Raw genomic sequence first — 27,380 nt, forward strand, 5'->3', positions numbered from 1 at the left:
CAGGAATGTAGCTCATCAAAGAACCGGCATCGCTGTAGTCTTGATGGCTCTTACCATTAAGACCGGAGCGTCCATTGAAAGCGGCATGAGACATCTGGTAGCGCTGGGGTCCGCGGTAGGTAGTCTTGGGGCGGCTGAACTGGAGCAGAGAGGTCTGAAGGTGGGACAGTGGACCTTCAACAAGGCAGTTCTTCTCCTTGAAGTGAAGTAGCAAGAAGTGCCAGAGAGGGTGCTTAGACAAGACCTTAGGGTTACCGAGAATAACCAATCCATATTTTGCTCGAGTCAAGGCGACATTGAGACGTCGAGGGTCACTCAAGAAACCAATTCCTTGGTGGTCATTGGATCTGACACACGAGAGCACAATGAAATCCTTCTCTCGACCTTGGAAGGCATCGACAGATGCAACTTCAATCTCCTTGTAGTTCTCCTTTTTGAATGTGCCCGTGTTCTGCATGGAACTGACAACAAAACTTCGCTGACCCTCGTAAGGCGTAATGACACCAATATCGGCAGGTTGAACGCCGGCTTTGAAGAAACGCGTAACGATTTTCTCCACGTTTGAGGCTTCAGTTCGGTTCAGGTAAGAGGTTCCGGAAGCAGAGATTTCTTCGTTTCCAAGGTTGGACCAGAACATCATGGGAGTATCTGCAACAGGCCATGGGAAGTCTACGTCTCGTCGGAGTCGCTGCTGCATGGTGACACCGTTCTGAAGTGAGCCTTCGTAGAACATGTTCGATGGGAACTCAGAGAGACAGGGGTGCATGCGGTACTGGACATTAAGGCGAATTGGCATCAGACCAAGAATAACCAGGCGTTCGAAGAGCGATTGATTGAGACCAGCCTTCGCAGCCTTCTTGTTCATGATGACCGGACCAAGTTGCTGGTGATCTCCTACCAAAACCACCTGCTTGCATCCGAGAACCAATGGGATCATACACTCAGGTTCGGCAGACTGTGTCGATTCGTCAATCAGGACAGTCCGGAACTTCATCTTAGCAAGTCGAGGATCGCCGGCACCAACGCAAGTACAGCAAATGACATCGGCATTGCTAAGAATTTCGCGCTCGGCGGCTCTGGTCAAAGTCTTGAATTTCTTCTCGTCTTGACTGGAAAGTTCGCCCAGTTCACTCTTCAATTGCGCGAGCTTCGTCAATTCCAGATTGCTATCGTTCATGCGAACTTGCTCGTGCAAGGACAAGAATCCAACTGATGATTCGACATCCTCACGGGACTTGGCAGTCAGACGTACAACTTTGAGGCCAGTACGATGAATTCGCTCGCAAAGCTGATCGACGGCAACGTTCGATGGAGCGCAAACTAGGACTTGGCCACCGTTAACCTTTGCCAAGTGATAGATGACGGTTGCAGAGGTGACAGTCTTCCCGGTTCCAGGGGGTCCTTGGATCAAACTGAGAGGCTTCTGCAAAACGCTCTTGACAGCACTGATTTGACTGCTGTTCAACTCTGGAAGTCCTGGAACACTGAATTTCTTGGGCATCTGGATCTTCATCGGGGCTGCAGCAACTTCGTGACCGAGTAGCTTGTGGAAGATGTAACCAGAAACACTCATTTCATCAACAGCAAACGTCTTCATGGCAAATTGCATACGATCATATGACGTTGCCTTCCAAACGTAATCGGCAGAAAAGTTGTGCGTGCATTCGGTCGGTACCGACTTATCGTTGCCAACCTTTCGAAGTTCGATAGTGACCTCGTCCGACTGATTATTCGGGATCTTGACAACGTATCCAACACCTTCCCAAGCTGGTCGCAGTTCGCCCTTGTACTTCAGACGCATCTCGTCTCCAACGGCAAGTTTGACATCCCCGAGTTCAATCTTTGGAAGGATAAAACTCGCCAGATGCTTGTTGTTGAGACCATAATCCCAGCGAATTACGAGACCATCCTCAGATTGGGCTTCCTTGAGTTTACGATCGTAGTCCGCCTCGATTTTCACCAGTGGGCCAAAGACATTCTGGTACTGATAGGCATCGTCGTATTTCAACAGAACGGGAGCAGGCTCATCATCGATTCCGGCTGCCTTTTCAAGATCCGCAATAGTAGCGTTGGCGTTGTCCTTCCACATCTCCTCTAGCTTGGCAATATTGGGAGGAGTAAGATGCCTGGCGCGAAGTTGCTCGGCATCACTAGGGACAGAGACAAGCCATGGTAGGAATGATCGATCTTCGATAAGGGGCTGCCACCTTGAAATATCCCAGCTCATGTCCTTCGAAGACGGCGTCGATGCGCAAGGTTGGCGGCACAACAGTACAACAACAGTATCGGACTTTGCTGGAATGAACCCAAGCAAGAAAACATTCTTTGTACCGCAGTTATAGCATTCGAGAACCGTATCTCCGAGAGTCGACTGCGGATGAAGCTGAACTTCCTTGTGCCTGGCGCGAACCAGGTGATTTACAATGTGGGAGGAGGTGGCGTTACCTCGAGAGCTGCAAAACCATTTGCTACATGCCAGACATTTGACAACGCAGCTTGGGGAATGAATTCCACAGTACCTTGACACAACAATTAGCTTCATGAACTCTGTAGTGGCGTAATAACTTACGCGCATGCGTGTGCCGGGAGTTCCTTCTCGTCCTCCACCCCCCTCAAGCCCAATGTCTTCATACCCTCTACTGGGACACTGGCCAAGCTCTCAGCATCATCGTCGTCGAAGGTTTCTGTCTCATTGTCGTCGTCATCATTTCGTCTTCTGCTAGTACCCAAACCCCCACGGCCTCCATATTGCCCGTAAAGTAGGCTTTCGTCCGGGTCAATGTTAGAAAAATCATCTGCGCCCGCGTTGATGGCAGCAGCAGAGTCCGAGATCAAGTGGTTTCCGAGGTGGGTGAACGCGCCCTCCATGATGTGGGAAGAGCTTGATTTGACTCCTGAAGAAAACCGAGAAGATCAGTTTCTGATAGCTCAGCTAAAACGCATCAGCAAGCCAGGTCCTAGAACACCGTCTCAGGCGCAGCCGGTGGCCAGGGGGGTCGGTGGCACTGGATACTCACTTCAGAATTTGTTTGGTTGAGCAGCCTTGTGGCGCAAGAAAGAAGATTTGTCTCAAACACAAGAAGACTTCTCAAGTCATTATTGGTGCGCACGAGTACTGGCGACCTCTGTACGCAGTATTCGCAGTGTTGGACCAGACAAACCTTCTCTGAGACTTGGTGGTGGAAAGGCGGGATCGAAGTGTGGTGGGTTGGGGAGCCGCGACAAGGTACGGGATTTCACTGTCAAACTAGCGTGGGCCGGAGTTTCTTTATTCCTCCACCGGTTCTCCGTCCTCCGTCCTCCCAGATAAACTTTCAGCGCTAAGAAATTTATATGCTCGCAGAAACTGATTTTCATCCACCGGATTATTTGCTTTGCCACGATAGGTGTATGAAAAGATGCTTGTGAGTTACTGTCTGCTTCTATTGTCCCTCGAGCAGTTATACCTGTCTTTGAAGGTTATCTGTAAAGGAGAGCAAGCTGGCCCTTGAACTGTCCCAGCCTCGAGAATCAAGCCTCGAGCGGGGAACAGACTGCAGAACAGGATGCCGGTCTACTCTTCTCCCGCATACGTTGCAAGACCCCTATGACGATTGGCTGCTAATATTATCTCCCAAGGTACAACGCAAGCAAAACCGGCAGCGGAGAGATTACCTCTACCGTCGAGCCTTGACACTGCGAGATGCTGAGATAAGTGAGAAACGAGCCAAGTTACGGGCTTCCCTGGCGTCGGGAAAACCTCTGGACCCTGCCATTGCGAACGACAAGAAGCTTCGGGAGGACTACAAGTACGACGAATCAAAACCAGACTTGACGGTCAATGAAGAGCTGGATTTGGATGATGAGTACGCGCAGTTGTCTGGGATCGTCGACCCTCGGGTTCTTGTCACGACCTCACGAGATCCCTCCACACGATTATCTTCCTTTGCCAAGGAAATTCGATTATTACTCCCAACTTCCATACGGCTGAACCGAGGAAACCTCATCCTTCCAAATCTCGTACAATCCGCACAGGCATCCGGCCTCTCAGACATAATCCTTCTTCATGAACACCGTGGTATACCAACTGCCTTGACGCTATCACACTTCCCACATGGGCCAACCGTATCATTCTCTCTACACAATGTCGTCCTTCGTCATGATATCCCAAACAGTTCTCGCGGTACCGTCAGCGAATCCTACCCCCACCTGATATTCGAAGGTTTCACATCGCGACTGGGTCTCCGGATCGTAAGAATACTGAAACACATCTTCCCACCACGAGAAGCGATCACAAACAGAACGAAAATTGGAAGCCGAGTTGTTACATTCAAGAATATCGAGGATAGCATAGAGGTCCGGCACCATGTGTTCGTAAAGACCGGATACCAAAGCGTTGAGCTGGCGGAAGTGGGACCAAGGATGACGATGAGATGTTTCGAAATCAGAGGGGGGACGTTGGAGAACAAGGATGGCGATGTGGAGTGGAGATTGAACCAGTACACCCGTACGAGTAAGAAGAAGGATTATCTGTGATCATTATGTTGGCACGGGACATATGGACATATGGTTTTGCTTTTTTAGCGTGGAGTTGGGGTTAGTGGCTTACCAGAAGGCCCAAAAATCGAATTCGGGATTTCTACCATTGATTGATGATTGCTACGAGCTGCATCCATCCTTCCACTGTTTCCTTGACCCAAGGTACCAGCCAGATTGTTGCCCCAACTCGGTAGGTCTCGTCCAGGAGGGCCGGCAGTAATGGGCTCATGATGGATTCATGCATGATTGATTTTGCAGTTTCCCGACCCGTTGCGCACACTGTGTACTGTTCATATTTCATCCTGTTGTATCTGGATTGTCTTTATCTAGGAAACACAGCAGAAAATGCTGATGTGTGCTGTTAGAGCATAACTTGAAGCACCTCACGTTCATTCTGGCTTCTCATGAGATACGCATGTTTCATCCCCCCCCTCTCTCTGCATAAGCCGAAGCAGAGACAACAGCGGAAGTATTCACCGTCCTATGTTCCTTTTGATTGAACCTTGTCTATGCCAACTCGGGAGCGCCTGATGGGGTTAGAGGCACAATCGATGCAGATTAGGGGTAGGATGTGCCTTCATTATGAACGAATGCTTGATGGACGAATGCCTAATGGATAACCCGACATCCAGAGACCCAATTCAACTCTCAGAAACTTCACACTCAGGGCTTGCAAGGGCGTATCAGCATGCAACTCATATATCATCACTTTGCAGGAGGGAAAGACCTCAGCCGTGTCTGATCGGAACGGCACGTGATGAGAAACCACTGTGTGGGGGAACCGGGGCCGCAAAGGGGGCGTACCGGGTTATCCATTGATCCGCCCCGGGAATCCGGGAATCCAGGGACTTGGCGTCAATGGCGCTACATGACGCTTGATTGGTCTGACATCTCCAGCTTCATGTACTGGACAGCTGCCAATGATCTATCCCACTCTCCCCCCCTCTACGCGCACACCCCGGACGTCTCTCGAATCGCATGAATGTCTCGGAGCGACCATCCAACACCCAGCATCCCCAATGTCGAGCAACCCACAACCATCGAGCGCAATCCGTCGTGGCACTCCTTAACACCCATATCCAGAACCTCTCCGAGGCCAGCTTCTTTGGATCCTTCGGGTAAGCCAGCCGTAAAGCAGAGGGACGGCGCTGTGAAGAACGTCTCGTTCAGAGGAGAGGATTCTGATTCAGAAGACGATATGGGGGACAGACGTTCGCCTTTCCACAGGCCGACTGATCTCAGATCGCATCAGCCGCTGTTGCATAAGGATGATGAGGAAAGGGGTAGAACAGGCTACCATGCTTCCCCAGAACTCCCCGCACATCCTCCCTCATTCACGCGGAGGTCGACGATGAGGAGTCGAAGTCCGGATACGCAGGCGAAGCTGGCGACGAGGAAGAAATATACCTATGCAGCGTTCTTCCTGCTGCTGAGTCTGGTCAGCTTCGTGGTCCAGACGGAAACAGCTGTATACATCCAGAGCGAGTTGGGGTGGAACAAGGCGTATTGCATGCTGTGAGTATTGCATATCGAGGGATCGTCCATGTCTAATTCAGACCAGGTACCTCACCCACGGATCATGGTCATTATTATGGCCTTTCCAACTCCTCATCCTCCGACTACAAAAGCGGCAGATGCCGTGGGAGGCCTTCTGGCGACGACACGTTTATCTTGTCCGAACAACGGCCCAAATGGTAGAAACACAAGAACTCTCCGTCCCTAGAGGCCAACACTCTCCTATCCCATACTTTCTTCGAATGACAGCTTTCATTACCAGCGCGCTCACTGTTGCTGGTGGTTCCTGGTATGTGGCCGTCGACATGACAACCCCATCCGACCTCACAGCTATTTACAACTGCTCGGCCTTCTTCGCCTATGCTTTCAGCGTTCCAATGCTGAAAGAGAAGCTCCGCTTCGATAAAGCGTTTGCAGTGGTAGTGGCTATTGTAGGCGTGTTGATCGTCTCCTACGCACCCACCAAGAAAGAGGGTGAAATTCCAGACCCGTCAGAGCCAAAGAATGTCGTAGCCGGTAATTTAATCATTGGCGTCGGCAGTGTGTTGTATGGCTTTTACGAAGTGCTCTATAAGAGATTGGCCTGCCCTCCTGAAGGCACCTCCCCAGGTCGCGGCATGATCTTTGCCAACACGTTTGGTTCTTTGATTGGCTTGTTTACTCTTCTGGTTCTTTGGTTCCCACTTCCCATTCTTCATGTTCTGGGGCTTGAGACCTTTGAGTTACCCAGAGGAGAAGCTGCTTGGATGCTGCTTATTTCGGTTCTCGCAAATGCAACATTCTCGGGTTCTTTCCTGGTTTTGATCAGCCTCACGAGTCCTGTCCTCAGTAGTGTTGCCGCACTCTTGACGATCTTCCTGGTGGCTATCGTGGATTGGCTATGGAGAGGCAAAACATTGACTCCCGCGGCTATTGGCGGCGGTTTACTGATTGTGGCGGCGTTTATATTGCTGAGTTACAGCACGTATAGAGAGATGAGCGAGGAAAGAAGGAAGAAACAGGTCGATTTGAGTGATAGTGATGAGAGCGACAAGGATGATGATTAGTGCATAGGGTTGTGCAGTATCTGGACAGCATCTGGGTGGCATCTAGATTGTAGAATGGGCGGCTCTTAGTATTAGAAGAAGGGTCATGAATGGGTGTCTGGGTGTGCAATCAGGCGTTTGGATGAGAGATGCATATTTAGAAGGGGGCGTAGGAACTCGCTCAGACAGTGATGCACACGCTGCCACTGACGCGATAATCTACTTTCCTTGTTATACAGTGTCTAGACTGTTGGATGAATATCCAGGTGGTATCACATAACCCGGTCCCTCAACGCAGCAACTTGGAAGTGAATAGACGCGCCCCTTTGTCTTACCCGCGGTTTGGATTCACGTGATCTCCCGGCCACCGCACCGAAAGTGCCTCGCGTCGTCTCTTTTGCAAGATCGCGTCGCGTCGACCATCAATCAACCTCACCTCTAATTCTCCACCCCCACAAAGTCAATACTGCCCCCCTGTCACGACGCGAAAAGATTTCAATCAACGCGAATTGGAAGCCTGACTCAAATGTAACACGTTTGCCCTCTATCTTCACCTTATTTTCTTCGGAACTTACCGCCATACCTCGTCTTCCAAGATCCCCACCGTCTACATTGTAGCAACAGGAGCGCAAGATGGTCAAGCCTACGGGGCCCGGTGTCTATACGGCAACGTATAGTAATGTATGCGCTCTACAGCTGCTATAGCTGCTCTTTAATCGAGCTTCCCTGGCTAACACCGTGCAGATCCCAGTCTACGAGTACCAGTTTGGAGAAGGCCTCAAGGAGCATGGCGAGTCCCCATTATGATGGGTCCGATGGGAGATTCTACTAACCAGTGCGATCAGTTATGCGCCGCCGTTCTGATGACTGGATCAATGCGACACACATTCTGAAGGCCGCCGGTTTCGACAAGCCCGCGAGAACCCGAATTCTGGAGAGGGAAGTCCAGAAGGAGCTGCATGAGAAGATCCAGGGTGGATATGGCAAATATCAGGGTGCGCATAAAGTTTGATTATACGATTCCTCTGCTGACTTCTTTCCAGGTACATGGGTTCCCCTCGAGTCCGGTCAAGCCTTGGCCCAGCGCAACGGCGTATATGAGAAACTCCGCACCATCTTCGAGTTTATCCCAGGCAATCTGAGCCCTCCCCCCGCTCCAAAACATACCACAAACAAGCCAAAGGCGCCTAAGAAGCCTGCGGTTCCGAGATGGGGAAACAGTGAGTCAGTTATAGTCTATTATCAAGGCAATGCTAACAAGGTAGAACCAGTGCCCACACCGCGTGGTGTCGACGACTATGAGAATATCAGCGCCCAATTGAATGATGATGAGAGTATGGCAGACGATGTTACAGTTGCTTCAGCTTCATTCATAGGTGAAGATGACCGGTATGATGTCTCTGCGCAGTCAACTGGCCATCGCAAGCGCAAACGTGAGGAGCAAGCCCGCGATGCCGCCGAACAAGCTCACCTTATCTGGGCCGACGAGCTTCTCGACTACTTCATGATGTCAAACGAAGCACCGGGTAGTGTTGCAAAACCAGAACCACCCCCTAACTTCCAACCTGATTTCCCAGTCGACAATCTCAGGCACACTGGGATGCACTGGGCGGCCTCTATGGGCGATGTTGAGGTCATGAAGCAGATGAAGAGATTTGGTGGAGATATTGCTGCTCGAAACGAGCGGGGCGAGACGCCATTGATCCGCGCTGTGTTGTTCACCAACTGCTTGGATAAGCAGACGATGCCGGCAGTTGTCAAGGAGCTAATCGAAACCATTGATCATGTTGACAATTACGGATCGACAGCCATTCATCACGCCGCCAACATTACCATGAGCCATCACAAGAACCATTGTGCTCGCTACTATCTCGATGTCATCCTCAACAAGATGCAAGAGGTGCTAGAGCCAGAACACATCCAACGTCTCATTGATGCGCAAGATGGCAATGGTGATACGGCAGTGCATCTCGCGGCTCGAAACAAGGCCCGGAAATGTGTCAGAGCGTTGATGGGGCGTGGTGCATCGGTTGACATCCCGAACAACAACGGCGAGACGGCTCAGGAGCTCATTTCAGCTCTAAATTCAGAGCGCCTTCACAATCGTTACCCGGCCGCATCCTCCTCACCATTCGCACCTGCCCATTACGAACCACCTGATGATCCAAACTATACCTCCCGTCACACCGTATCTCACAACTCTGAGGCTGCCATGTCCATTGAAAACAAGATCACCCCTCTCGTTCTTGATAAGTTCCGCGAATTAGCGGCCTCTTTCGACGAAGAACTGAATCAGCAATTTGAAGCAGAGAAGAATGCCAAGATGATCCTGAACAAGACGCAGATGGAGCTTGCTCAACTCCGCGATGAGATTCTCGAGCTCGGCTACCGTGCAGAGGATCCCGAAACAGAACAAGCGAATATAAATGAGCTAGAACGTACGAAAAAGCTCGTCACCTCTCTTGTCGAACAGCAGCAGAAAGTTCAACTTCAAGTGCTAGTGCAACGAGAAGAGACCAAACAGAATGGTCACGTGCCACAAGGTGATGAAGATGATATGGCTGAGCGACTCATGCTAGCAAAGACGTTACTTGACGAGCAAGCCAAGAGACAGAACTTAGTCGAGGCCTATGTCGATGGGCTAGCGAAGGCTGGCGCGGGCGAAAAGGGAGAAAAGTACAAGCGGTTGATATCCAAGTGCGTGGACACGGACTTTGAGAATATGGATGAGAATCTGGACAGTTTACTGGAGCAGTTGAAGGAGGATAAGGCGGCGAGGATGGCAGAGGTTATTGACAATCCTGATTTCTAAATCCCAGTGGAGGTTTGTTATCTTGATGGTTGGATATGTGTGATGTTTGGTGTTTGGGTACTTTGTCGAGTCATCAGATGTGGTTTATGCATCAGCGCGGTTTGGGCTTTTGTAGGTAGGGCTGGCGTTATGAGGGTGTGAATGATCCACATGAGTAAGTAGGATACTTCCCTGGATCCATGACGGGACTGCGAATCTTCTAGCTGAGAGCGGTTATGCTTTCATGGAGACAATGAAACATTGAAATATAATCGGATATGGAGTGTGCATGCATGTTTTACCTCTTCTCCTTTTTCCCTTATATTAATTAACCCTATCCCGCCATCCATTCTTTTGCTATGCCATCATATCATATCATCTCAGCAAGAAAGAATGAATGAATGAATGACAGATAACAGAATCCGTCCAAATTGGATGCTGAATTACCGTTTCTGCAATCAAATTCTTGACTCAAACTCATCCTATGAGCATATCTTCCAAACCTATAACTCCTAGAACGCACGACACACTCTTCACCAGATATCGAACCCCGAAGATCCACTGTCGTCACCTAGTATTATTCAAAGAGACAAGAAAGCATCGCATCATCAGTCAATCACTCACTCTCAGATATTCCGATACTAAAGCCTCGCGAGTCCTTGATATACGTAGATAGACTCATTTCAGTGTTTGATCACTCATAGTTGCCTTGTATTTATTCATTCATTCATTTATTCATCCCCAACAACTTCTCTATATGAACAAATCAATCCATCCTATCTCGCATTTCCCACTCCAAACCTCCCAAAAACCCCCCAATATAATACAACGCAAAAATACCAAACCGTGCAATCTCTAAAAAATCCACAAAGCCACGCAGCACCCTACCCCCCGCTCCCTCCCCAGGAACCAAGTATCCAGAAGGACGAGCTTCTCTGGACTAACATATCTTCCTTCGAAGAATCGAACACCACCACCACCACCATGAATCCAGAGCTGAATACAGAAATGCATACAAAAATGGAAATAGAAGAGAAGGAGAAGGAGAAGGAGGAAGAGCATAATCCGCTTCAATCCCCGGTTAATTGGCAGCGCATATGGAATAATGCGACAATCTACTCGACTTCTGAAGATCGGAGAAGGAGGCGGGGAGAAGAAAAGGAGCTAGATGACTCAGATGAGATAGAAACTAAAGAGTCCTGGGAATTAATATGGGGAATGCAGAATGTAGAGATTCATTTCATTTCATTCCATCCAAACATTCCCAAAAGATCCTCTCTCTCTCTCTCTCTCTCTCCAGCCACAACAAACAACAACAACAACAACTAACTTCCCTACCTTCCCCCCCCCCCTCCCTCCCCCGCCCCTCCTCACCCCTCCCTCACCATCTCCCACTCCCACTCCCTCTTTACCTCCTCCCCATCAATCCAAATCCAAGGGGATGGATGGATGGATGTTTAGTGAGTATTCATTCGCATGTTGTTGTTAACTACCTAGGTGAAGTACCTTACCTACATGTGTCCAGGAAGGCACTATTCCCCTCGCTGAACAGTCCCTAGATCCACACTCGTGTCTCGTTCATTTAGAAGGGATAAGCCCTGGGAGTGGAAAGATAAGAGATTGAATCTGGTACTGTATCTGCTCAGACGTTGCAGAAGCAAAGAGGTTGATAACACTGGTTCTACGTTTTGTTTTCCGGACAGCTCTTGACGTCTCGTCTACCGTGGAAAAATCAACATCACGCTCGAAAATGCCTCGCGGGATAAATGGCCATGGACATATTATATTATGCTACATCACTGATACCTCCGGTCCCTAAAGCCGGCAATGACCTCCACCGTCCCATCCCCCGACTCCGCATACTTCTTCGCCGAGATCTGCGGGTTCAGCTGCAGCGTCTGCTTCGCCTTCACCCAGTCGCCCATGCTCACCGGCTCCGTGAACCGCGACTTCACCCCCGCCGCCTTCAACACCGGGCTGTCCTCGATCGGGACCAGGATGGTATCGCTATGCGGGCGCGCGAAGTACAACAGGCCCGTCCGGTCGTAGGCCCACTGATCCTTGGGCGGCGCCACCACGCGATGCACCGAGCTCTTCAGGTACCCGCCCGTGATGTGCGAGATGGTGTCCGCGAGGTTGACCGTGATGGTGCCCGGCTGCGCCGACACCCACGTCCACTTGCCGTCCTCACCCAGGATCTGCAGCCCCGCGATCGGCTGCCGGAAGAGCAGCGTCAGCGTCCCCAGATCCGTGTGCCCGCCCGTCTGCCCGTACCCGCTGGCCTCGTGCTCTTCGGGCGTGCGCTTGTGGTAGAGCATGTAGCGGAAGTGGTCCTCGGACCGCTTCTCGTACGTGTGTTGCCGCACGAGGTAGTCCTCGTCGGGGAGCTGTAGAACGATGGCGAAGAGGCGGAGGAGTGGCAGCACGACGTTGGAGTGCAGCGCCTTGGAGAACTTCTCGATCTCGGGGAGGTGCGCCTTGATGAGATCGGGATGTTGGTATTTGCCCTCAAAGTCTTTGGTGAACTTGGCAAAGTTGTACATCTCGATGTTATCCTTTACGGGGCCGCTTGAGTGGAGCCCAGACCGGCGCCACCCATTGTAGTCTGCGTTGGCGTAGTCGACTTCGAACTTGGCCTTCTCGTCAACGGGGAGGGCGAAGAAGTTCTTGGCCAGCGTGAATTGGCGGTCGACCTCCTCTTGGGTGAGCCCATAGTTCTTCACGTAGAAGAAGCCGACATGGTGGACGGCGTGCTCCAGCTGCTTGGCCAGGCGCTCCTTTCCGCCAGGACGGTCAAAGTCGGACAGATCGAGAGTGACGAGTTCAGACCAGGGCAGATCCTCCTTGGTCTCGGGAGGATGAACGTAGGGCTCCAGCTGGGAGAAGTCGTAGGGGGAGACTTCGTGAGTCTGGGTCTGGGTCGCAGTCGTCGCCATATTGGTCGCTCTGTCGGATTGACTCTGGAGTCAACGTTGATCTTGAAATCGATATGGTCCTACTTGTCGTAGGAGAATGACAGAGTGAGAATAAGAGAATGAGAACTGGAGAAAAAAGGAGAGCAGAAAAGGGGAGCAGAGCTTCTTATATAAATTCTGAAAAGGCCGGATTCGGACGAACGTCTCCTCGCCATGTGCCTCGTATTGGCGCCATTCTTGGATCGATTATCAATCAGCAGCAGCTGCCTTATCGGGTCTGCCCGAAGGAATCCTCTGTTGCCCGTGTTATACATTATACGTGGGACGTCGCTCTCTCTTATCCCGTGTTATCGCCATCGTCATGTTTGCACTTCGGCCCCTGCAATTGCGCCATCAGGAAACGCGGGATACGTGATAGGGGAAGCGAGAGTGTGGGCCCCCGCACTTCGGATCTCGCGTCTCTTTGCTCCCCCCCTTTTTTCTTTCCCCCCCCTTTTCCTCTTTCTCCATGTGCATGACCGGCAGAAACACAGGAGGAACATCCCAAAATCAAATTCCTCTTACCCCGATAATAGTACACACCGTATGTTCCCAGACCCATCTCCGAACTCCTGAGATCCAATTGCCAATTGCTCGCGCCAAAAGTATCATCAATCAACCCGCCGAGTCCTTCCCCAAACCTCGTCCGGATCTTTTTTGCCCTTCGTCTCCGGGACCCTCCAACTCACAAATAGGAAGGATACCAACGCAAATCCCGCAAAGATGAAATAGGCCCATCCGGCTCCCCCAAATCTCTGGTTCAACCATGCATTGACAATCGGGAAGAACTGTGCCACGATATACGTAAAGACGTAGTTGGAAGCCAGACACCAAGACTGCGTGGCCCCAACGGCCTCCTGACCTACGAGTTCCGAAGCCATCATGAAGGGGACTGGGCCGAGGCCTGTGGCAAAGAAGGCGACGAAGAGAAGAACGGCAATGGCAGAGAGGATTTTGGTTTCCCAGCGAAGGGATAGAGCAAGACAGAAGGCCATCGACCCCATCCCGGAGATGGAGAGGAGAAGACATGCTTTCCGGCCAATCTTATCAGCAAGAGGCGCGCATGCAATTGTAGCGACAAGGTTCATGACGGAGACCAAAATGGTGAGTAGGGAGGAGGACATGGGAAGAACGCCGGACAGGAGAGAAACGGAGTACATCATAATGCTGTTTACGCCACAGAATTGTTGGGCGAACATTATCCCGATGACAGCAATGATGGCAGGTTGGTAGAGGGGGTCGCGGACTACACCGAAGAAGCCAACGTGCTGTATGGACTTCTGCGATGCTTTGCTTGTTGTCGATCCCCGACGCGAGACAGACTCGGGATCGCGCAACAAGGTCTGTTCCTCGGGGGTGGCCTGGCTCACATCCCAGTCTTCGATTTCTTCCGCGATGGAATGCCCTTGGCCGCGGATCCGTTGCAACGTTTTGACGGCACGTTGGGCATCTCGGTGGGCTGCCATCCAACTTGGGCTTTCCGGGACGAAGAACAACCCAATGCCCTGGAGAAGTCCTAAGCCCGTCCCAACACCGAGTATAATCCTCCACAGTGATCCCCTACTCAAGTAATACCCCAGTGTTTGCGTGAATAGAATCCCAGTATTGATCATAACCTGCGTCATGGTCCCAAATAAGCCCCTCTCCCTCGGCGGCGCCACCTCCGAGATGTATAATGGCACGACGACTGTAGATGCGCCAGCTCCAATCCCGGCCAGGAATCGCCCGATTGACATGATAGGGACTGTGGCCGCCATTGTCTCGAGCGCAGAACCCACGATAAAGAGGAGACTAGTAATCCGCATCGAAAGCAGCCTGCCATACGCCGTGGACACCGGGCCAGCAAACAGAGCTCCTGCCAGGCCCCCCACGACGAACATGGACGAAAGCGCGGCGAATTGGGCCTCGCTCATGGGGATGCATTGCGGGAGTTTGGCGTCGGGTTGTGAGGCAACATCTTCTGCGACGGATTGCTTCTTACAGGTGATGATGTCCTGAGGAGCGTTGAGTTCGGACTGGAGAGCGGTTAGAAAGGAGGCCCATAGCAGATAAGGGGGAAGCGCAGACCAAGTGGAAACCAAACTGTAGCGGCCCCAGAGTCGTGACGAAGATGAGGTAGACGAGATAGAGAGTGGCATCGCGAATACATTGCCTCACACCGGACGATGCCATCTTCACTCGAGCGAGGCTATGAGGTAGCCGTGGTGAAGGGAGATAGAGCTGGGAGAGCTGGGGGAGCTGGAGCAGGTCGAGCAAAGCCTCAGGTATCTACATAAATAGTGGATGACATAAGGTACCTTACTGGTTATACCATTGGTCGCAATGATGCATAAAACTATCTATGCAGATAAGGGATGAAGATGTTTATGCAGATAAGGAACCGCGACCAATCAATGCAACACCCTGGGCTTATATAAGACATCTCTGCCCGTGACCCTCGGCACGTGCCCTCCTGCCATCCATACCTAGGTATTGTCGTGCGAGAAGCATCTTTTAACAACATCAACGACATTAACAACACCATCTTGTTATACCCAGTGTCCTTGATATATCCCGTCACCTCGAACCGGTCGTGAACGAGTGGGGCGGTGAGCCACTGATCGCCCACGACGGCATCCTGGCCACATCTGTCATTGTATTAATCTGCCAGATCCAGATCCAGATCCAGGCCTCGGATCACTGCTGGAAGCTCGCCTGAACCCCCCACCATCTTGACTCGCCGAGTAGCAGACTACTTTGCTGGTCCTGTACGTTCAACCGGCGAGAGACAGGATAGACAAGTCGAGACTTCAGCCATCGACGCTACTCCTGTGCTCTGTCCCGTCGTTCTCCAGTGCGGAGTTGCGGAGTTGCAGTGCTCCCAGCGCGTTGGCCCAGTAGTCTCGAACCCGGCTTGACCCCGTCCTGGAACTCCTTGCTCCTTGTCAACTCTTCTATCACTTGCCAAGTTGCCAGCAAGAAAGACGAACTGAAACCCGCATTTCCCTTCCGCCCCCCACCGCAGACAAAGTGGACTGTGACCGCACATCTGCACTGTCCATCCCTTTTCGCACCGCATGTGCACGGCTGCGCGCACTGCTCCGCTCCACACGCCCACCTATAACGGCGATCAATCATCACTCAGATCCATAATCAACTCTTCACTCTCCAGTTAATGAGCCTGACCTCGAATCCGCCCTCCTCCGGCGGTGGTCCGCCCTCCGCCGCTGCCGCAAACAGGGTCCAGTCCTTAAAGAGGACTGTGCAGCAGGCTTTTGACGGTACTTCGACTGCCCCCCTCCCTGTCTTTACCCTCAATCTGTCGTCTTTGTCGTCCTTGTTTTGAGCCTCATCTCGGGCACGCTACTACACTGGCTTCCCGATTCTTGAGCTAGACTACGTACCTAATTCTTGTCGCATTCTTTTCGACATATTTTTTTCAGAATGTTTCCTCTGAGAAGGCCGCCTCCGTTCCGTGTGTTTTGTTCGTCTTGTGTCTCGTTGTCAACTCTCACTGACCCCTCATCCAGATCCAGCTGATAGGGGCATTAGCCACAATGTCGGGTATCAGAGCAAGGTGCGAGTCGTCGACCGATACAAGGTCATCGGCTTCATTAGCAGTGGTACCTATGGACGAGTCTACAAGGCCGTGGGCCGCTGTGGCCAAACGGGAGAGTTTGCCATTAAGAAATTCAAACCCGGTAAGGCCGTCTAACAGTTTATGTTCTTCAAACCATAATACTGATCCAAGCCAAAGATAAGGAAGGCGAGCAAGTTCAATATACAGGCATCTCTCAGTCGGCCGTCCGAGAGATGGCCCTCTGTTCTGAACTGAGCCATATGAATGTCATCCGGCTCGTAGAAATTATCCTGGAAGACAAATGCATCTTCATGGTCTTCGAATACGCCGAGCATGACCTCCTTCAAATCATCCATCACCACACGCAACCCACGCGTCACCCCATTCCTCCGGCAACTGTCAAAAGCATCATGTTCCAGCTGTTAAACGGCTGTCAGTACCTCCACTCCAACTGGGTCTTGCACCGAGATCTCAAACCAGCGAACATCATGGTAACGTCCAGTGGCGAGGTCAAAATCGGGGATCTCGGTCTTGCCCGCCTCTTTAATAAACCAATCCACTCACTCTTTAGCGGCGACAAAGTCGTCGTCACAATCTGGTACCGCGCGCCGGAACTCCTTCTCGGATCACGCCACTATACCCCGGCAATTGACATGTGGGCCGTGGGATGTATATTCGCCGAGCTTCTCTCCCTACGTCCGATCTTTAAAGGGGAGGAAGCAAAGATGGATTCCAAAAAGACCGTGCCCTTTCAGCGGAACCAGATGCAGAAGATTGTCGAGATCATGGGCTTGCCAACTAAGGAGAAATGGCCCCATCTGGTCAGCATGCCTGAATACCCGCAACTGTCGACTTTATCTGCAAGTCAGCATGCCAAGGCGGGGGGATCGAGCCTAGAGAAATGGTACTACAGTACCATCAACGCTCATTCTGCTACTTCAGCCCCGGCATCAAATGCCTCGCTTGGCGTTGAAGGCTACAAGTTACTCTCAGGCTTACTGGAATACGACCCGGAGAAGCGCTTGACGGCACAAGCGGCACTCCAGCACCCGTTCTTTAGCACCGGTGATAAAGTATCAGGGAATTGTTTTGAGGGCATGAAGACGGAGTATCCGCATCGGCGGGTCAGCCAGGATGATAATGATATCCGAACCTCAAGTCTACCGGGCACAAAGAGGAGTGGGTTGCCAGATGATTCACGGCCAATGAAGCGGCTCAAGGAATGAAGAAGTCGGCAGCAGAGCCATATGCAGTTCAGGACCAGGTTTGCGGAATATCGCAACAGGGCATGGGCGGGGAAAATTATCCGGGGAAGGTGAGGCGGAGAGGAGCGGTGTGACAGCCTCCCATGTGCGTTTTGGCTGCTGTATGAGAATCACGGCTTTTGCCGGAGAATAAGACTCCGAAACTGCACCGACATACCGTGTATATCCACGGTTGTCAACTTGCCACTGAGAACAGGATTTCCGCAACTTTGGGCATGACAGTCGAAAGCCCAATCCCGATGGAAGAAGTTCACCGAGTACATAACCTCGAAAAGTGCCACTCCCCAGGATTATGAGACTCCGGGTGCGAGCGTGGATATACCACCACGTGAAGCGATATCCATCTCCACATCATATATGTGTATATAGTATATATACATTCAAATCTACAGGCTCTCACCTTCCTATGTTCACCCCGTCGAAACGAATACTTAAGTCTCCGCTAGAATTCCAACTGTTGTCGGCGATCGCTTACTGCGCCTCCTGCTGCGCCTAGAGGATCAGAGGAACAATTTTTGAACGTCTGACATCCATCACCCATCGTGAGCATGCAACCTTGATGCAGTTCATATACAACTCGCTTGATGAGTTCAAGGCAGTTCTACAGTCCGGCCTCCAATTGAAAGCACACTCGAAGACTCCCGTCTATAAAGACATTGATGGCTCGACCGTGATTGCTCCTCATGCAAGGCAAGAGCCAGAACGCAGAGTCTGGACCTCGAACAATCCGTGCTTTCATATACCCCATTTACGAAGTTGTAGATGAAAGATGGAGAGTCGTCAGACCGGGAGAAGGATTCTATTCCATCAGCGTTTTCGAACTCTCCCCTTTGTGCGGGAGAGTGGGATGGGAATGCACAGATCACCGTGGTTGATTGTTATTTTTTTTTGGTTCAAGAATGCAAAACTGGCTCTGTCACAGGCATTTCATCATGTAAGGCTCGAGGCGCAGCAGTGACAGGGTCATCGGTTTTAACATGCAATCTATAGAGACATGAGGTCTTGGAGTAGGCGCTTGATAGAAACTTTGGTGCCGTATATCTCCTCCGACTTTGCTTTTGAAGATAGAGACAACATATCTAGGCATTCATCATTAGTGGCCAAGGTTGTGACATAGTAAACGTTCTGGTCTACACCGTCGTGATTTTATTTGTTGACCCTGTTTCCAATCAGTAAGTAATCTTACAGGAATCGGTGGCAGCAGACTCGTTATCTATCTAGATGCTTGCTTCTTCGCAAATTGGCTATTGGAGTCTGGAGTGAAATAAACAAACCGTGGTCTCTCGAGACACCTGTGGCCTCTAGGAATGACCAACGAACTGAAGGTAGATAGAGAGGTCAAAGGAACCAGAACCCATTCTTTATTCGCGCTCTAGCTATCTGACGAGGATAATAGATAGATAGATAGATAGATAGCATAGATAGCATAGAGTAGTAGCAAGTATTTCCCGATCCGAAGAAATCGATAAAAGCAAACCAGACTTGGAATTTGAAGATAGCACAGACAGATAGACCCTCCTCGTAACGAGCTGTTCTTTCTACGGCAAGGGGTTCGGAGGGTGGAGAGCAGGCGGCTACGGTGATTGATGATGGCCAATCAATATGATGGTGTTCATATCCATATCTAGACATCTTCTTCCGCTTGAGAATGTGTGTGTTGTTTTTCGCTGAGCATGTGAGTGAGCAATCGCGCTGGATAGATAGATAGATAGGTGCTCTCTCTTGCTTGCTCTGTGGTAGGTGGGCATGAGAGGGGCTGATTTCGTAGGGTTGGTGATTGAAAATGTTGGAACGATAGTGAGGAGTTGGAAAGGAGTATGGTATGGGTATGTGGGGAAGATGTTAGGTGGGTAAGATATGCTTTGGTACATAGAGGGAGGGAGGAAGGGAGTTGAGAGAATAAGGGATATTCAATTCTATCAATGCAAACGAAACAAGACTGTTATCAAGGCAAAAGTACAAAGAGGACAAATCAAAAAAAATCATGAATCATTCATACGGCGGCTACCTCCTCAGATTACAACATCTTTACAATTACAAAACCATTTCCTAACCTGGTATTTCGTACTCTCAGGCCCGCCAAGCCCGCCCAGGAAAAGGGGAATATGAAAAGGAAAAAAAAGGAAAAAGGAAAAAATTATATTGTGCACCGAGCCACAGGGTATCCCGAGAACAACTTGCTCGCCATTTTCGCCAATCCTTCTATCTCGATACGGTACGGTACGGTACGACACGACACGATACGATAGAAAGACCCGCTAGCTCGCAAAAGAAAGAAAAGGAAGAAAGTTTGGTATCGCCGCCTTGCGTAAGTATAAAGAGAAAGGACTCGCTGCATCAAGGATTACAAGGGCGCAAAAAAACACAAGGAAATGCCCTCGTCTGCGCCGATTTTCGTGTTGCTTTTCCATTCCCGCCTGCTCCGATGTGGTGGGGCCGTTGCTCGATTTCGCTCTAGGAGTAGAGAGTGAAGGCGTGGGAATCTATTTTTTGACTGGTGCGTTTGGGGGGGATTTGACGTTGTTTGATAGCCATGCCTGTCTCGATTGTCAGGGTTTGGATGGGGAACGGGAAAAGGGGGTAGGACGAACCAAGCCTTCCAATAGTCCTTCACCTGTGGTAGCACAACTTGGTACGACGAACCAAATTTTGTCTTTCAGTTGCGTGAGCTTGAGGGCGTCTGTTACTTCCTGGGGTTTCATTGCTGTGTTCATAATTCATCAGCTCCTGTCCTCTCTTCAGAGTTCCGGGAAAGGGGATTGTGGAGCGTACCTCCTGGAATATCCTGCTTGTTGGCAAAGACAAGCAGTAAAGACTCCTTCATTTCCCGATCGTTGATGATCCGGTGTAACTCCTGTCTCGCCTCGTCTATGCGCACCTTATCGGAGGAGTCGATCACGAAGATGAGGCCTTGTGTACCTGCATTCTGTCAGTACTGTCTCCAGTCCCGTCTGATCTTTCCCGCCCGTTTCCGCCTCGATCACTTCCCAAGGCCACCTCCCTTCCAATTTTCTGCGAGACATGGAAACTACATACCGCTAAAGTAATGTCTCCAAAGAGGCCGAATCTTATCCTGTCCCCCGACATCCCAAACATTGAACTTGACATTCTTATAGGTGACGGTCTCGACGTTGAATCCCACTGTAGGGATAGTTGTCACATCCTGGTTCAGCTTCAACTTGTACAGTATCGTCGTCTTTCCGGCTGCGTCCAGGCCAAGCATCAACAGTCGCATTTCTTTGGATCCGAAGATCTTGCCCATCATCTTGCTGATTTGTCCACCCATTGTGGCTGATTAGGGATGCGACTGGTGGAAGATGGGTCGGAGAGAGGTATGAAGGAGGGTTGGTGAGGAAGAGAGTATCTGTTCGCTCGCCCAAGAGTCTGTTGTTCTTGACCGAGACCCCAGATTGTCGGACTGATAGACGTCCTTTGCCTGTTCTCGTCCCTCGGGAGGTTATTCGGGACTCGGAGAGAGTCGCTGCTGGTGCCCGCAGAGGAATTGGAAGAATTGGCAAGGCTGAGGGCTTGGCAGATGTCTATTCAGTTCTGCTTCTTGTCGCAAGGTTGGGGGGGATATCGTCGACCTGATCGCTGCAAGGACGGCTTTCGAGAGGAACGGAGGAGAGGGTAAAGCGAGGTGGAATTGAGCAGTGCAAACAGGATTCTCACTCGCGGTTCAGGAGGAGGCGGATCTGGATGCGCGAGAGAGGAGGTGAACTGGAGATTGAGTTCTGTGTCTCGCGGCAAAAGCGTCCTCTACGGGAATTAATTAATACGGAGGAAATGAAGCGACGCGCTTGTTTCAGGGGTTCGCGCGTTTGCGGAGTCCGGTTTCTGCCTTGCTGCCTTGCGAGGCTCAGATCACTTGGTGCATAGTTGGGGTCATGCTCATGTTGATATTGACTACTTTTTGCCTTTTCTAAGTAACAGTAAAATATTCTGAATTGTGAGGGTATACCGTATTCCTGCACCTTGCCTGGAACGCCAATTATATATATATATACTTTACCTATCCATCCTGTGCCTGCAACTCCAATGCTCTACCCCTTGTGATCCAAGACGAACCTCCGATCAACAATCTTGAGAGCCCCGGCAGCCTCATCCTCAAATAGAAGCTGAACCTTGGATCCGCCATCTAACATTGCCTTGACATCTGCTCGATAGAAAGTAGTCGTTTCAGGATAAAGCGCGAGGACCCGTTTGCCAACCTCATAATCTGCCAGCGGGGTCCCTACAGGCGGGATCTTGACCATGGATGAGGCAGATGATCGATACGTCTCGCCTTGTCGAGTAGCATCATCTGGAAACGGATCTTGAACATCGTACCGACGACTCTTCCCTTCGCCGATGACCTTCACCACGATACCCTGAATCCAGTCATGCTCCTCGGTCTGACCTGGAATCTTTGGCTTGAAGGCAACCTCAGCTCCGAGGGCGAAGGTAACCTTTGTTCTGCCTGTACTGCTGCTTTCTTTCTCTTCCGGCTCATCCTTTGTTGCCTCCTTCTCTCGCGGTGGCTGGCTGCTCATTCTGCCAGTGCCAACCTTCCGGACATGCTTGTTCTCTGCTGGCGAAGGAACAGGAGAGTCGGATGGCCCATCAAAGTCCATGTTGGATCTGGAATCACGCGAAGCGGAGAGACGCGTCGTAGATGCTTCAAGGTTCTCTTCCGTATGAGAGACCATCGCCTGGAGAAGCGACACCTTCGTCAGAGTGTCTTCCGCTTCGAGGAGCGACTTGGAGTTCTCGGCGATTCGGACGTTCTCTCGATATAAGGCACTCAGAGCATCCAAGTCTTCAATGGAAGGTTCTATCACACGTTAGCGGAGTTTATAGGGAGAAGGTAGTTCTGCTCACTCGTCCCAGCGATTTCCTTCGCCTTTATGCTCGCTTCCATCTCTTGAATTTCCTTCCCAAGCTCCTTCGCCCTGATTTCATTTTTCCCTAATTTGACAAGCTTCTCCTGCATATCGTTCCATAACTGTGCCTCCTCCCCCGTCTCATGGGCGCCGGCGCGCGCGCCTCCACGGGGCGCGCGGCTTCGTTGAGAAGACATGCTGCTACTGCGAGTGACCCGTTTATCAGCGGTCTGGGTGTCGACGGTCTCGGCGGGGGATATAGGAGCGACGTCAGGTATCCCTTGTTGGGACTGGCCCTGGGCAGGCAGACCTCTCTTGCCTCGAGAAGACGCCATGTTAGCAGCTTGACCGCCTCTCGATGGTAAATGGGGATGATGGAGGATGCGCAGATGTCGTGAAGAACATCTCCAATGGTGAACTTACTTTGGTTTGGAATCTGAAGGCGCTCCAATGCTCTATCCAAAGTTAACGAGTGACGTTTGTGCGAAAGGAGAGAGGCGGGGAAGGCGGAAGTTTAGCCTTGTCTATGACCGCAGTGCCGCCGCTCCTGATTGGCTGGCCCGTTATCACCCCAAAGGTAGCGTAGCGCGGGGTCGGAATGCCTTCAATCTCAACCATTTCTTCTGCACACGAAGCCAATCCCCCACCTTTTCGTTGGAGGAAAAGACAATCTTCTAAACGCAGCTCAATCTGAAGAAACTGCTCTCTCGTTATATTACACACCAACCATGCAGATCCCGTTGATCAGACTCCAGTGCGGGGTCAACAGCTATGATTGGGGGAAGATTGGCAAGGAATCTGCTGCTGCTAAGTTCGCTGCGGCCACCCCCGCCGACAACTTCTCAATTCAGGAAGACAAACCATATGCAGAGGTATAGACCACGATATATTCACATGTTTACCTTTCAATTACATGCTGACAATCACTAGCTGTGGATGGGCACCCATCCATCAAACCCCTCCAGAGATCTTACCACCAAACGCACGCTGCTCGACCTCGTCCAGGACAACCAGGCTCTTCTCTCCCAGGACATCACCTCAAGATTTGGACAGAAGCTTCCCTTCCTCTTCAAGGTTCTCTCAATCGGCAAGGCGCTGAGTATTCAAGCACATCCAAACAAGAAATTGGCAGAGCAATTACATGCACGGGACTCCAAGAATTATCCCGATGACAACCACAAGCCCGAGATGACCATTGCCATTACACCATTTGATGGTCTTTGTGGATTCAGACCCCTTGCAGAAATATCACACTTCTTTGAGACAGTACCGTCATTGAGAAAGCTCGTCGGAGAGAAGGAGGCGGAGGAATATCAAGCGGCAGTCAAAGGGCAAGACACATCGGATAGGAAAGAAGATGAAGAGAAGAACAAGAAGGCGTTGCAAAAGGCATTTGGGTCTCTGATGAATGCAAAGAAGGAGGATATTGAGGCTGCAAGCAAGGCGCTTGTTGAATCTGCTAAGAAGGAAGGGGCAGATTTCGCTGGCGGTGGATTACCATCGACGTCTGGCAAAGAACTTGCAGATCTCGTTTTGAGGCTGGACAGCCAGTTCCCTGCCGACATTGGACTCTTCGTTCTCTTCTTTCTGAATTATGTCAAGTTGGAGGTTGGTGAAGCTATGTTCCTCAAGGCAGACGATATCCACGCGTATTTGAGCGGTGATATCATTGAATGCATGGCTGCATCAGACAATGTTGTGCGTGCTGGGTTCACACCCAAATTCAAGGACGTTGATACCCTCATTTCAATGTTGACCTACTCTTACGCTCCTATCTCCGAACAGAAGATGGTGCCCGTGGATTATCCCTATGTTACACTCAACGCTTCGGCATACTCGTCAGGTTCGGGAGCAATACTCTACGATCCTCCAATCGATGAGTTCAGCGTTGTGAAGACGGATCTGAAGAAGAAGGGGGCAAAGGCTACATTCGAACGGATTGCAGGACCTAGTATATTCATATGTACTTCCGGGGAGGGCACGATTGCTGTCGGCCCCAAGGTAGAGGAGGTGAAGCCTGGCTACGTGTATTTCGTGGGAGCCACTGCTGAAGTGGTTCTGGAGAGCGAGACAGAGGATTTCACGACATTCAAGGCGTTTTGCGAATTGCGCGGAAAAGAAGAGGGGGAGAAAGAGAAGCTCTGAGGAGACCAAAATCAAAAGTATTAATGAATGATAGATGAAAGAAAGAGTAGTATCTCGATGTTTCAGACCCCTGTTCCCCCTCCGCTGCCGTCGCGAGTCGCCGCATCGGCTTCTGATTGAGACTCAGATGAGAAACATGGGGTTGTCGTCTCGAAAAGGGAATTCTAACCCGTAGTCTCCCGCGGCTATCGAATCAAAGCTTCTGGTCTCTTGAAGCCCGCGATTCGAAGTCTCCCCAAGCTTTAGTCACATATTTTCGAGATCCCGACTTCGTTGGCGGATATCTTGACAAGTTGACAGGGTTGATCTTCTATCAATGCATCTAGTACCTTTACTGTCCAATCAGAGAGCCTGTGCCCGACGAGATACAGGATGACAGGCCTAGCTCGGTAGGTGGTGAGAGTTCCTTATCGCGAGGCGCATGCGCCTTTGGGAGAGCTGCTTGGAAGTCGGGGCAAAAGGCAAACCTTATAAGTTCTCCGCCTCCCCTGCGCTGGGCAATCATGCCTCCGACTCTGATCTCCTCGCTGATCTTTTCAATCGCAATAGCGGGCGCTGGGATCCATAAGACGTGCCGACACGATGGCGGAAGCCAAAGAGATCGCCGCGGCGGCGATCGCTGAACCGGGCCACCTGATTGAGAAGAGAGCTTCGAGGGTGAGCAGAGGCTCTGGTACTGTTGAGGAGGCAGATGCGGGCGTCCTGGCCGAGTTTGGGTATAAGCAGGAACTCAGACGTGATTGGGGATTGATGCATAATTTTGGCATTTCTTTCTCTATCATCGTAAGCCTCTCCTCCTTCCCCGCTTCTTCCCAAGTAATGATAAAGTGATTGATATTAAGTGATTTCAGTCAGTAATCACCGGCATCACAACCCTCTTCCAATATGGACTTGTTACAGGCGGTCCCGGAGTGATGTCCGTCGGCTGGATCGTGGTCTCGTTCTTCACAATGACCATCGCGCTCAGCATGGCAGAAATCGTCTCCGCGATCCCAACAGCAGGAGGGCCGTATTACTGGGCAGCTCTCTTGGCTCCTGCGAAGCACTCCGCTTTTGCCTCTTGGATAACTGGTTGGTATGTCTCACCTGGCTCCATATCCTACTTATGTACGAGGACTGATGAGAGATGGTAATAGGTTCAACCTCCTCGGCCAAGTAGCTGTCACCACTGGCATCAGCTATGGTTGCGCCGGCTTGATATCCACCACCGCAACGGTGAAATCATCCTATGTTCCCACGGCCGGCAGGACCATCGGGATCTATGCTGCTGTCCTAGTCTCCCATGGCATGATCAATACCTTTGGTATCCACATATTGCGGTATCTCAACAACAGCTCCATCGTCTTGCACTCCCTGGGCATAACGTCTATAGCCATTGCGGTCTTGGCGAAAGCCCCGACGCACCAGAGCGCCAAGTTCGTCTTTGCCTCCTTCAACGACGGAACAGGAGCGACGGGGTACGAGGGATGGAGTGTGCGCGCAAGCCCCGCGTACGTCGCCTGCTGCGGCGCCCTCATGTCACAATACACACTCACGGGCTTCGATGCGTCGGCGCACCTCTCCGAGGAGACGCGGAAGGCTTCCTGGAGCGCGCCCATCGGCGTGGTCAGCTCGGTCGGTTTCAGCGCGCTGTTCGGCTTCTTCGTGCTCCTCAGCTTCCTCTTCAGCATCCAGGACTTCGACCGGACCATCTCCAGCTCCTACGGGCAGCCCGTGCTGCAGATCTTCGTCGACATCTTTGGCGACGACGGCGCCGTGGTGCTGATGTGCCTGGTCATCATCTGCGTGTGGCATTGTGGCTTGTTCTCCATGACCAGTAATTCCAGGATGATGTTTGCCTTTGCCCGAGATGGCGGGATCGTACGTAGTACCCCTCTTCACTTCACACCCGATCCCCCCCTCCTCTCTCTCCCCCTCTCATATATATATAACTGACGAGAAACCCTTCCCCCTAAACAGCCACACTTCTTCCACAGCGTTGACGCGCGCTTCCGCGCCCCCGTCCGCACCATCTGGCTCGCCGCCTTCTGCGCCTTCTGTCTCGGCCTCCCCTCCCTCGGCTCCTCCGTCGCCTTCGCCGCCGCGACCTCCATCGCCACCATCGGTCTGTACATCTCGTACGGGATCCCGATCCTCATCGGACTCATCTACTTCCGGTCCTTCAACGCGCGCAAGGGGCCCTTCAATCTAGGTCTCGCCTCGCGCCCCGTCGCTCTCGCAGCCGTGTCCTGGATCGCTTTCATCTCCATCATCTTCTGTCTGCCCACGGCGAATCCCGTCACGAGCCAGACTCTGAATTATACGGTTGTCGCGGTGGGCATTATCGCTGTTTTTGCACTGGCTTCTTGGGTTCTGTGGGCGCATCGCTGGTTTGTTGGACCTGTGAAGGATAGTAATGTCTTGGATGGCGCGCTGGGAGTTGATTCGTTGGAGGCGGCGGTGCTGGAACAGCGGCAGGTTGATGTGGAGAAGGATAGTAGTGGTGGGGAGGTGAAATGATGCATCCCGTCCCGTCACTACTACTCGCGGTTTATTTGTTTGGCATCTACCAGGTAGCGTTGACGCATCACAACGAATTTAGGGGACTTGGCGAGGTTTGTAGAGTGAAGTTTTAGACAAGACACAAGAGATACCACAGGACCGAGTTAAAACGCCGTAGAACGTTTTGATTGTCAGGCTTGCACCCCTATCTATATTGGCTTAATAGTGGAGACTAGTTTTTCCCGTATAATGCGTAATATAATTC

General features: G+C 51.3%; 10 protein-coding genes across 10 annotated transcripts; 6 read left to right on the forward strand and 4 right to left on the reverse strand.

The window, feature by feature from the left end:
- Positions 1-3,398: 3,398 nt before the first annotated feature.
- M430DRAFT_50326 (hypothetical protein) lies at positions 3,399-4,515 on the forward strand (the record flags this gene model as incomplete). Its single annotated transcript, XM_024868141.1, has 2 exons — positions 3,399-3,404; positions 3,619-4,515. 2 exons carry the CDS (start codon positions 3,399-3,401, stop codon positions 4,513-4,515), a joined length of 903 nt encoding a protein of 300 aa, XP_024721958.1.
- Positions 4,516-5,500: 985 nt separating this feature from the next.
- M430DRAFT_99990 (hypothetical protein) lies at positions 5,501-7,079 on the forward strand (the record flags this gene model as incomplete). The annotated part of the gene is made up of 2 exons (XM_024870238.1): positions 5,501-6,033; positions 6,080-7,079. 2 exons carry the CDS (start codon positions 5,501-5,503, stop codon positions 7,077-7,079), a joined length of 1,533 nt encoding a protein of 510 aa, XP_024721959.1.
- Positions 7,080-7,494: 415 nt separating this feature from the next.
- M430DRAFT_34884 (hypothetical protein) lies at positions 7,495-10,140 on the forward strand. The gene is made up of 5 exons (XM_024866627.1): positions 7,495-7,739; positions 7,803-7,848; positions 7,904-8,053; positions 8,102-8,278; positions 8,324-10,140. Exons 1-5 carry the CDS (start codon positions 7,692-7,694, stop codon positions 9,868-9,870), a joined length of 1,968 nt encoding a protein of 655 aa, XP_024721960.1. The 5' UTR covers positions 7,495-7,691; the 3' UTR covers positions 9,871-10,140.
- Positions 10,141-11,639: 1,499 nt separating this feature from the next.
- On the reverse strand, positions 11,640-13,165 carry M430DRAFT_34885 (hypothetical protein). Its single transcript, XM_024866628.1, has one exon. The coding sequence runs from the start codon at positions 12,783-12,785 to the stop codon at positions 11,646-11,648; it is 1,140 nt and encodes a 379-aa protein (XP_024721961.1). The 5' UTR covers positions 12,786-13,165; the 3' UTR covers positions 11,640-11,645.
- Positions 13,166-13,414: 249 nt separating this feature from the next.
- M430DRAFT_100421 (hypothetical protein) lies at positions 13,415-14,975 on the reverse strand (the record flags this gene model as incomplete). Its single annotated transcript, XM_024860629.1, has 2 exons — positions 13,415-14,818; positions 14,871-14,975. 2 exons carry the CDS (start codon positions 14,973-14,975, stop codon positions 13,415-13,417), a joined length of 1,509 nt encoding a protein of 502 aa, XP_024721962.1.
- Positions 14,976-16,226: 1,251 nt separating this feature from the next.
- M430DRAFT_50332 (hypothetical protein) lies at positions 16,227-17,588 on the forward strand (the record flags this gene model as incomplete). Its single annotated transcript, XM_024868142.1, has 3 exons — positions 16,227-16,275; positions 16,319-16,483; positions 16,540-17,588. The coding sequence occupies 3 exons, from the start codon at positions 16,227-16,229 to the stop codon at positions 17,586-17,588; spliced, it is 1,263 nt and encodes a 420-aa protein (XP_024721963.1).
- Positions 17,589-19,804: 2,216 nt separating this feature from the next.
- Positions 19,805-21,119, reverse strand: M430DRAFT_237158 (hypothetical protein). The gene is made up of 4 exons (XM_024864952.1): positions 20,664-21,119; positions 20,400-20,546; positions 20,219-20,331; positions 19,805-20,164 (listed from the first exon to the last, which is right to left on the reverse strand). The coding sequence occupies exons 1-4, from the start codon at positions 20,911-20,913 to the stop codon at positions 20,111-20,113; spliced, it is 564 nt and encodes a 187-aa protein (XP_024721964.1). The 5' UTR covers positions 20,914-21,119; the 3' UTR covers positions 19,805-20,110.
- A 392-nt stretch (positions 21,120-21,511) lies between these two features.
- Positions 21,512-22,938, reverse strand: M430DRAFT_58483 (hypothetical protein). Its single transcript, XM_024868727.1, has 2 exons — positions 22,488-22,938; positions 21,512-22,440 (listed from the first exon to the last, which is right to left on the reverse strand). The coding sequence occupies exons 1-2, from the start codon at positions 22,822-22,824 to the stop codon at positions 21,671-21,673; spliced, it is 1,107 nt and encodes a 368-aa protein (XP_024721965.1). The 5' UTR covers positions 22,825-22,938; the 3' UTR covers positions 21,512-21,670.
- Positions 22,939-23,217: 279 nt separating this feature from the next.
- On the forward strand, positions 23,218-24,634 carry M430DRAFT_27716 (hypothetical protein; the record flags this gene model as incomplete). Its single annotated transcript, XM_024865700.1, has 2 exons — positions 23,218-23,361; positions 23,420-24,634. 2 exons carry the CDS (start codon positions 23,218-23,220, stop codon positions 24,632-24,634), a joined length of 1,359 nt encoding a protein of 452 aa, XP_024721966.1.
- A 409-nt stretch (positions 24,635-25,043) lies between these two features.
- Positions 25,044-27,370, forward strand: M430DRAFT_34890 (hypothetical protein). The gene is made up of 4 exons (XM_024866629.1): positions 25,044-25,417; positions 25,486-25,709; positions 25,771-26,494; positions 26,594-27,370. The coding sequence occupies exons 1-4, from the start codon at positions 25,217-25,219 to the stop codon at positions 27,131-27,133; spliced, it is 1,689 nt and encodes a 562-aa protein (XP_024721967.1). The 5' UTR covers positions 25,044-25,216; the 3' UTR covers positions 27,134-27,370.
- Positions 27,371-27,380: the final 10 nt, after the last annotated feature.

This window comes from Amorphotheca resinae, assembly GCF_003019875.1.
Source record: "Amorphotheca resinae ATCC 22711 unplaced genomic scaffold M430scaffold_5, whole genome shotgun sequence".
NCBI lineage: Eukaryota > Fungi > Ascomycota > Leotiomycetes > Helotiales > Amorphothecaceae > Amorphotheca > Amorphotheca resinae.

Coding starts and splice junctions, on each gene's coding strand:
- M430DRAFT_34884 (XM_024866627.1), top strand. CDS start 7,692: ATGGTCAAGCCTACGGGGCCCGGTGTCTATACGGCAACGTATAGTAAT. Junction 7,740..7,802: donor ATACGGCAACGTATAGTAAT/GTATGCGCTCTA, acceptor AACACCGTGCAG/ATCCCAGTCTACGAGTACCA. Junction 7,849..7,903: donor AGAAGGCCTCAAGGAGCATG/GCGAGTCCCCAT, acceptor CAGTGCGATCAG/TTATGCGCCGCCGTTCTGAT.
- M430DRAFT_34885 (XM_024866628.1), bottom strand. CDS start 12,785: ATGGCGACGACTGCGACCCAGACCCAGACTCACGAAGTCTCCCCCTAC.
- M430DRAFT_237158 (XM_024864952.1), bottom strand. CDS start 20,913: ATGGGTGGACAAATCAGCAAGATGATGGGCAAGATCTTCGGATCCAAA. Junction 20,332..20,399: donor CAAGCAGGATATTCCAGGAG/GTACGCTCCACA, acceptor TTATGAACACAG/CAATGAAACCCCAGGAAGTA. Junction 20,165..20,218: donor AAGGACTATTGGAAGGCTTG/GTTCGTCCTACC, acceptor CAATCGAGACAG/GCATGGCTATCAAACAACGT.
- M430DRAFT_58483 (XM_024868727.1), bottom strand. CDS start 22,824: ATGGCGTCTTCTCGAGGCAAGAGAGGTCTGCCTGCCCAGGGCCAGTCC. Junction 22,441..22,487: donor GAAGGAAATCGCTGGGACGA/GTGAGCAGAACT, acceptor AACGTGTGATAG/AACCTTCCATTGAAGACTTG.
- M430DRAFT_34890 (XM_024866629.1), top strand. CDS start 25,217: ATGGCGGAAGCCAAAGAGATCGCCGCGGCGGCGATCGCTGAACCGGGC. Junction 25,418..25,485: donor GCATTTCTTTCTCTATCATC/GTAAGCCTCTCC, acceptor AAGTGATTTCAG/TCAGTAATCACCGGCATCAC. Junction 26,495..26,593: donor TTGCCCGAGATGGCGGGATC/GTACGTAGTACC, acceptor CCCCCTAAACAG/CCACACTTCTTCCACAGCGT.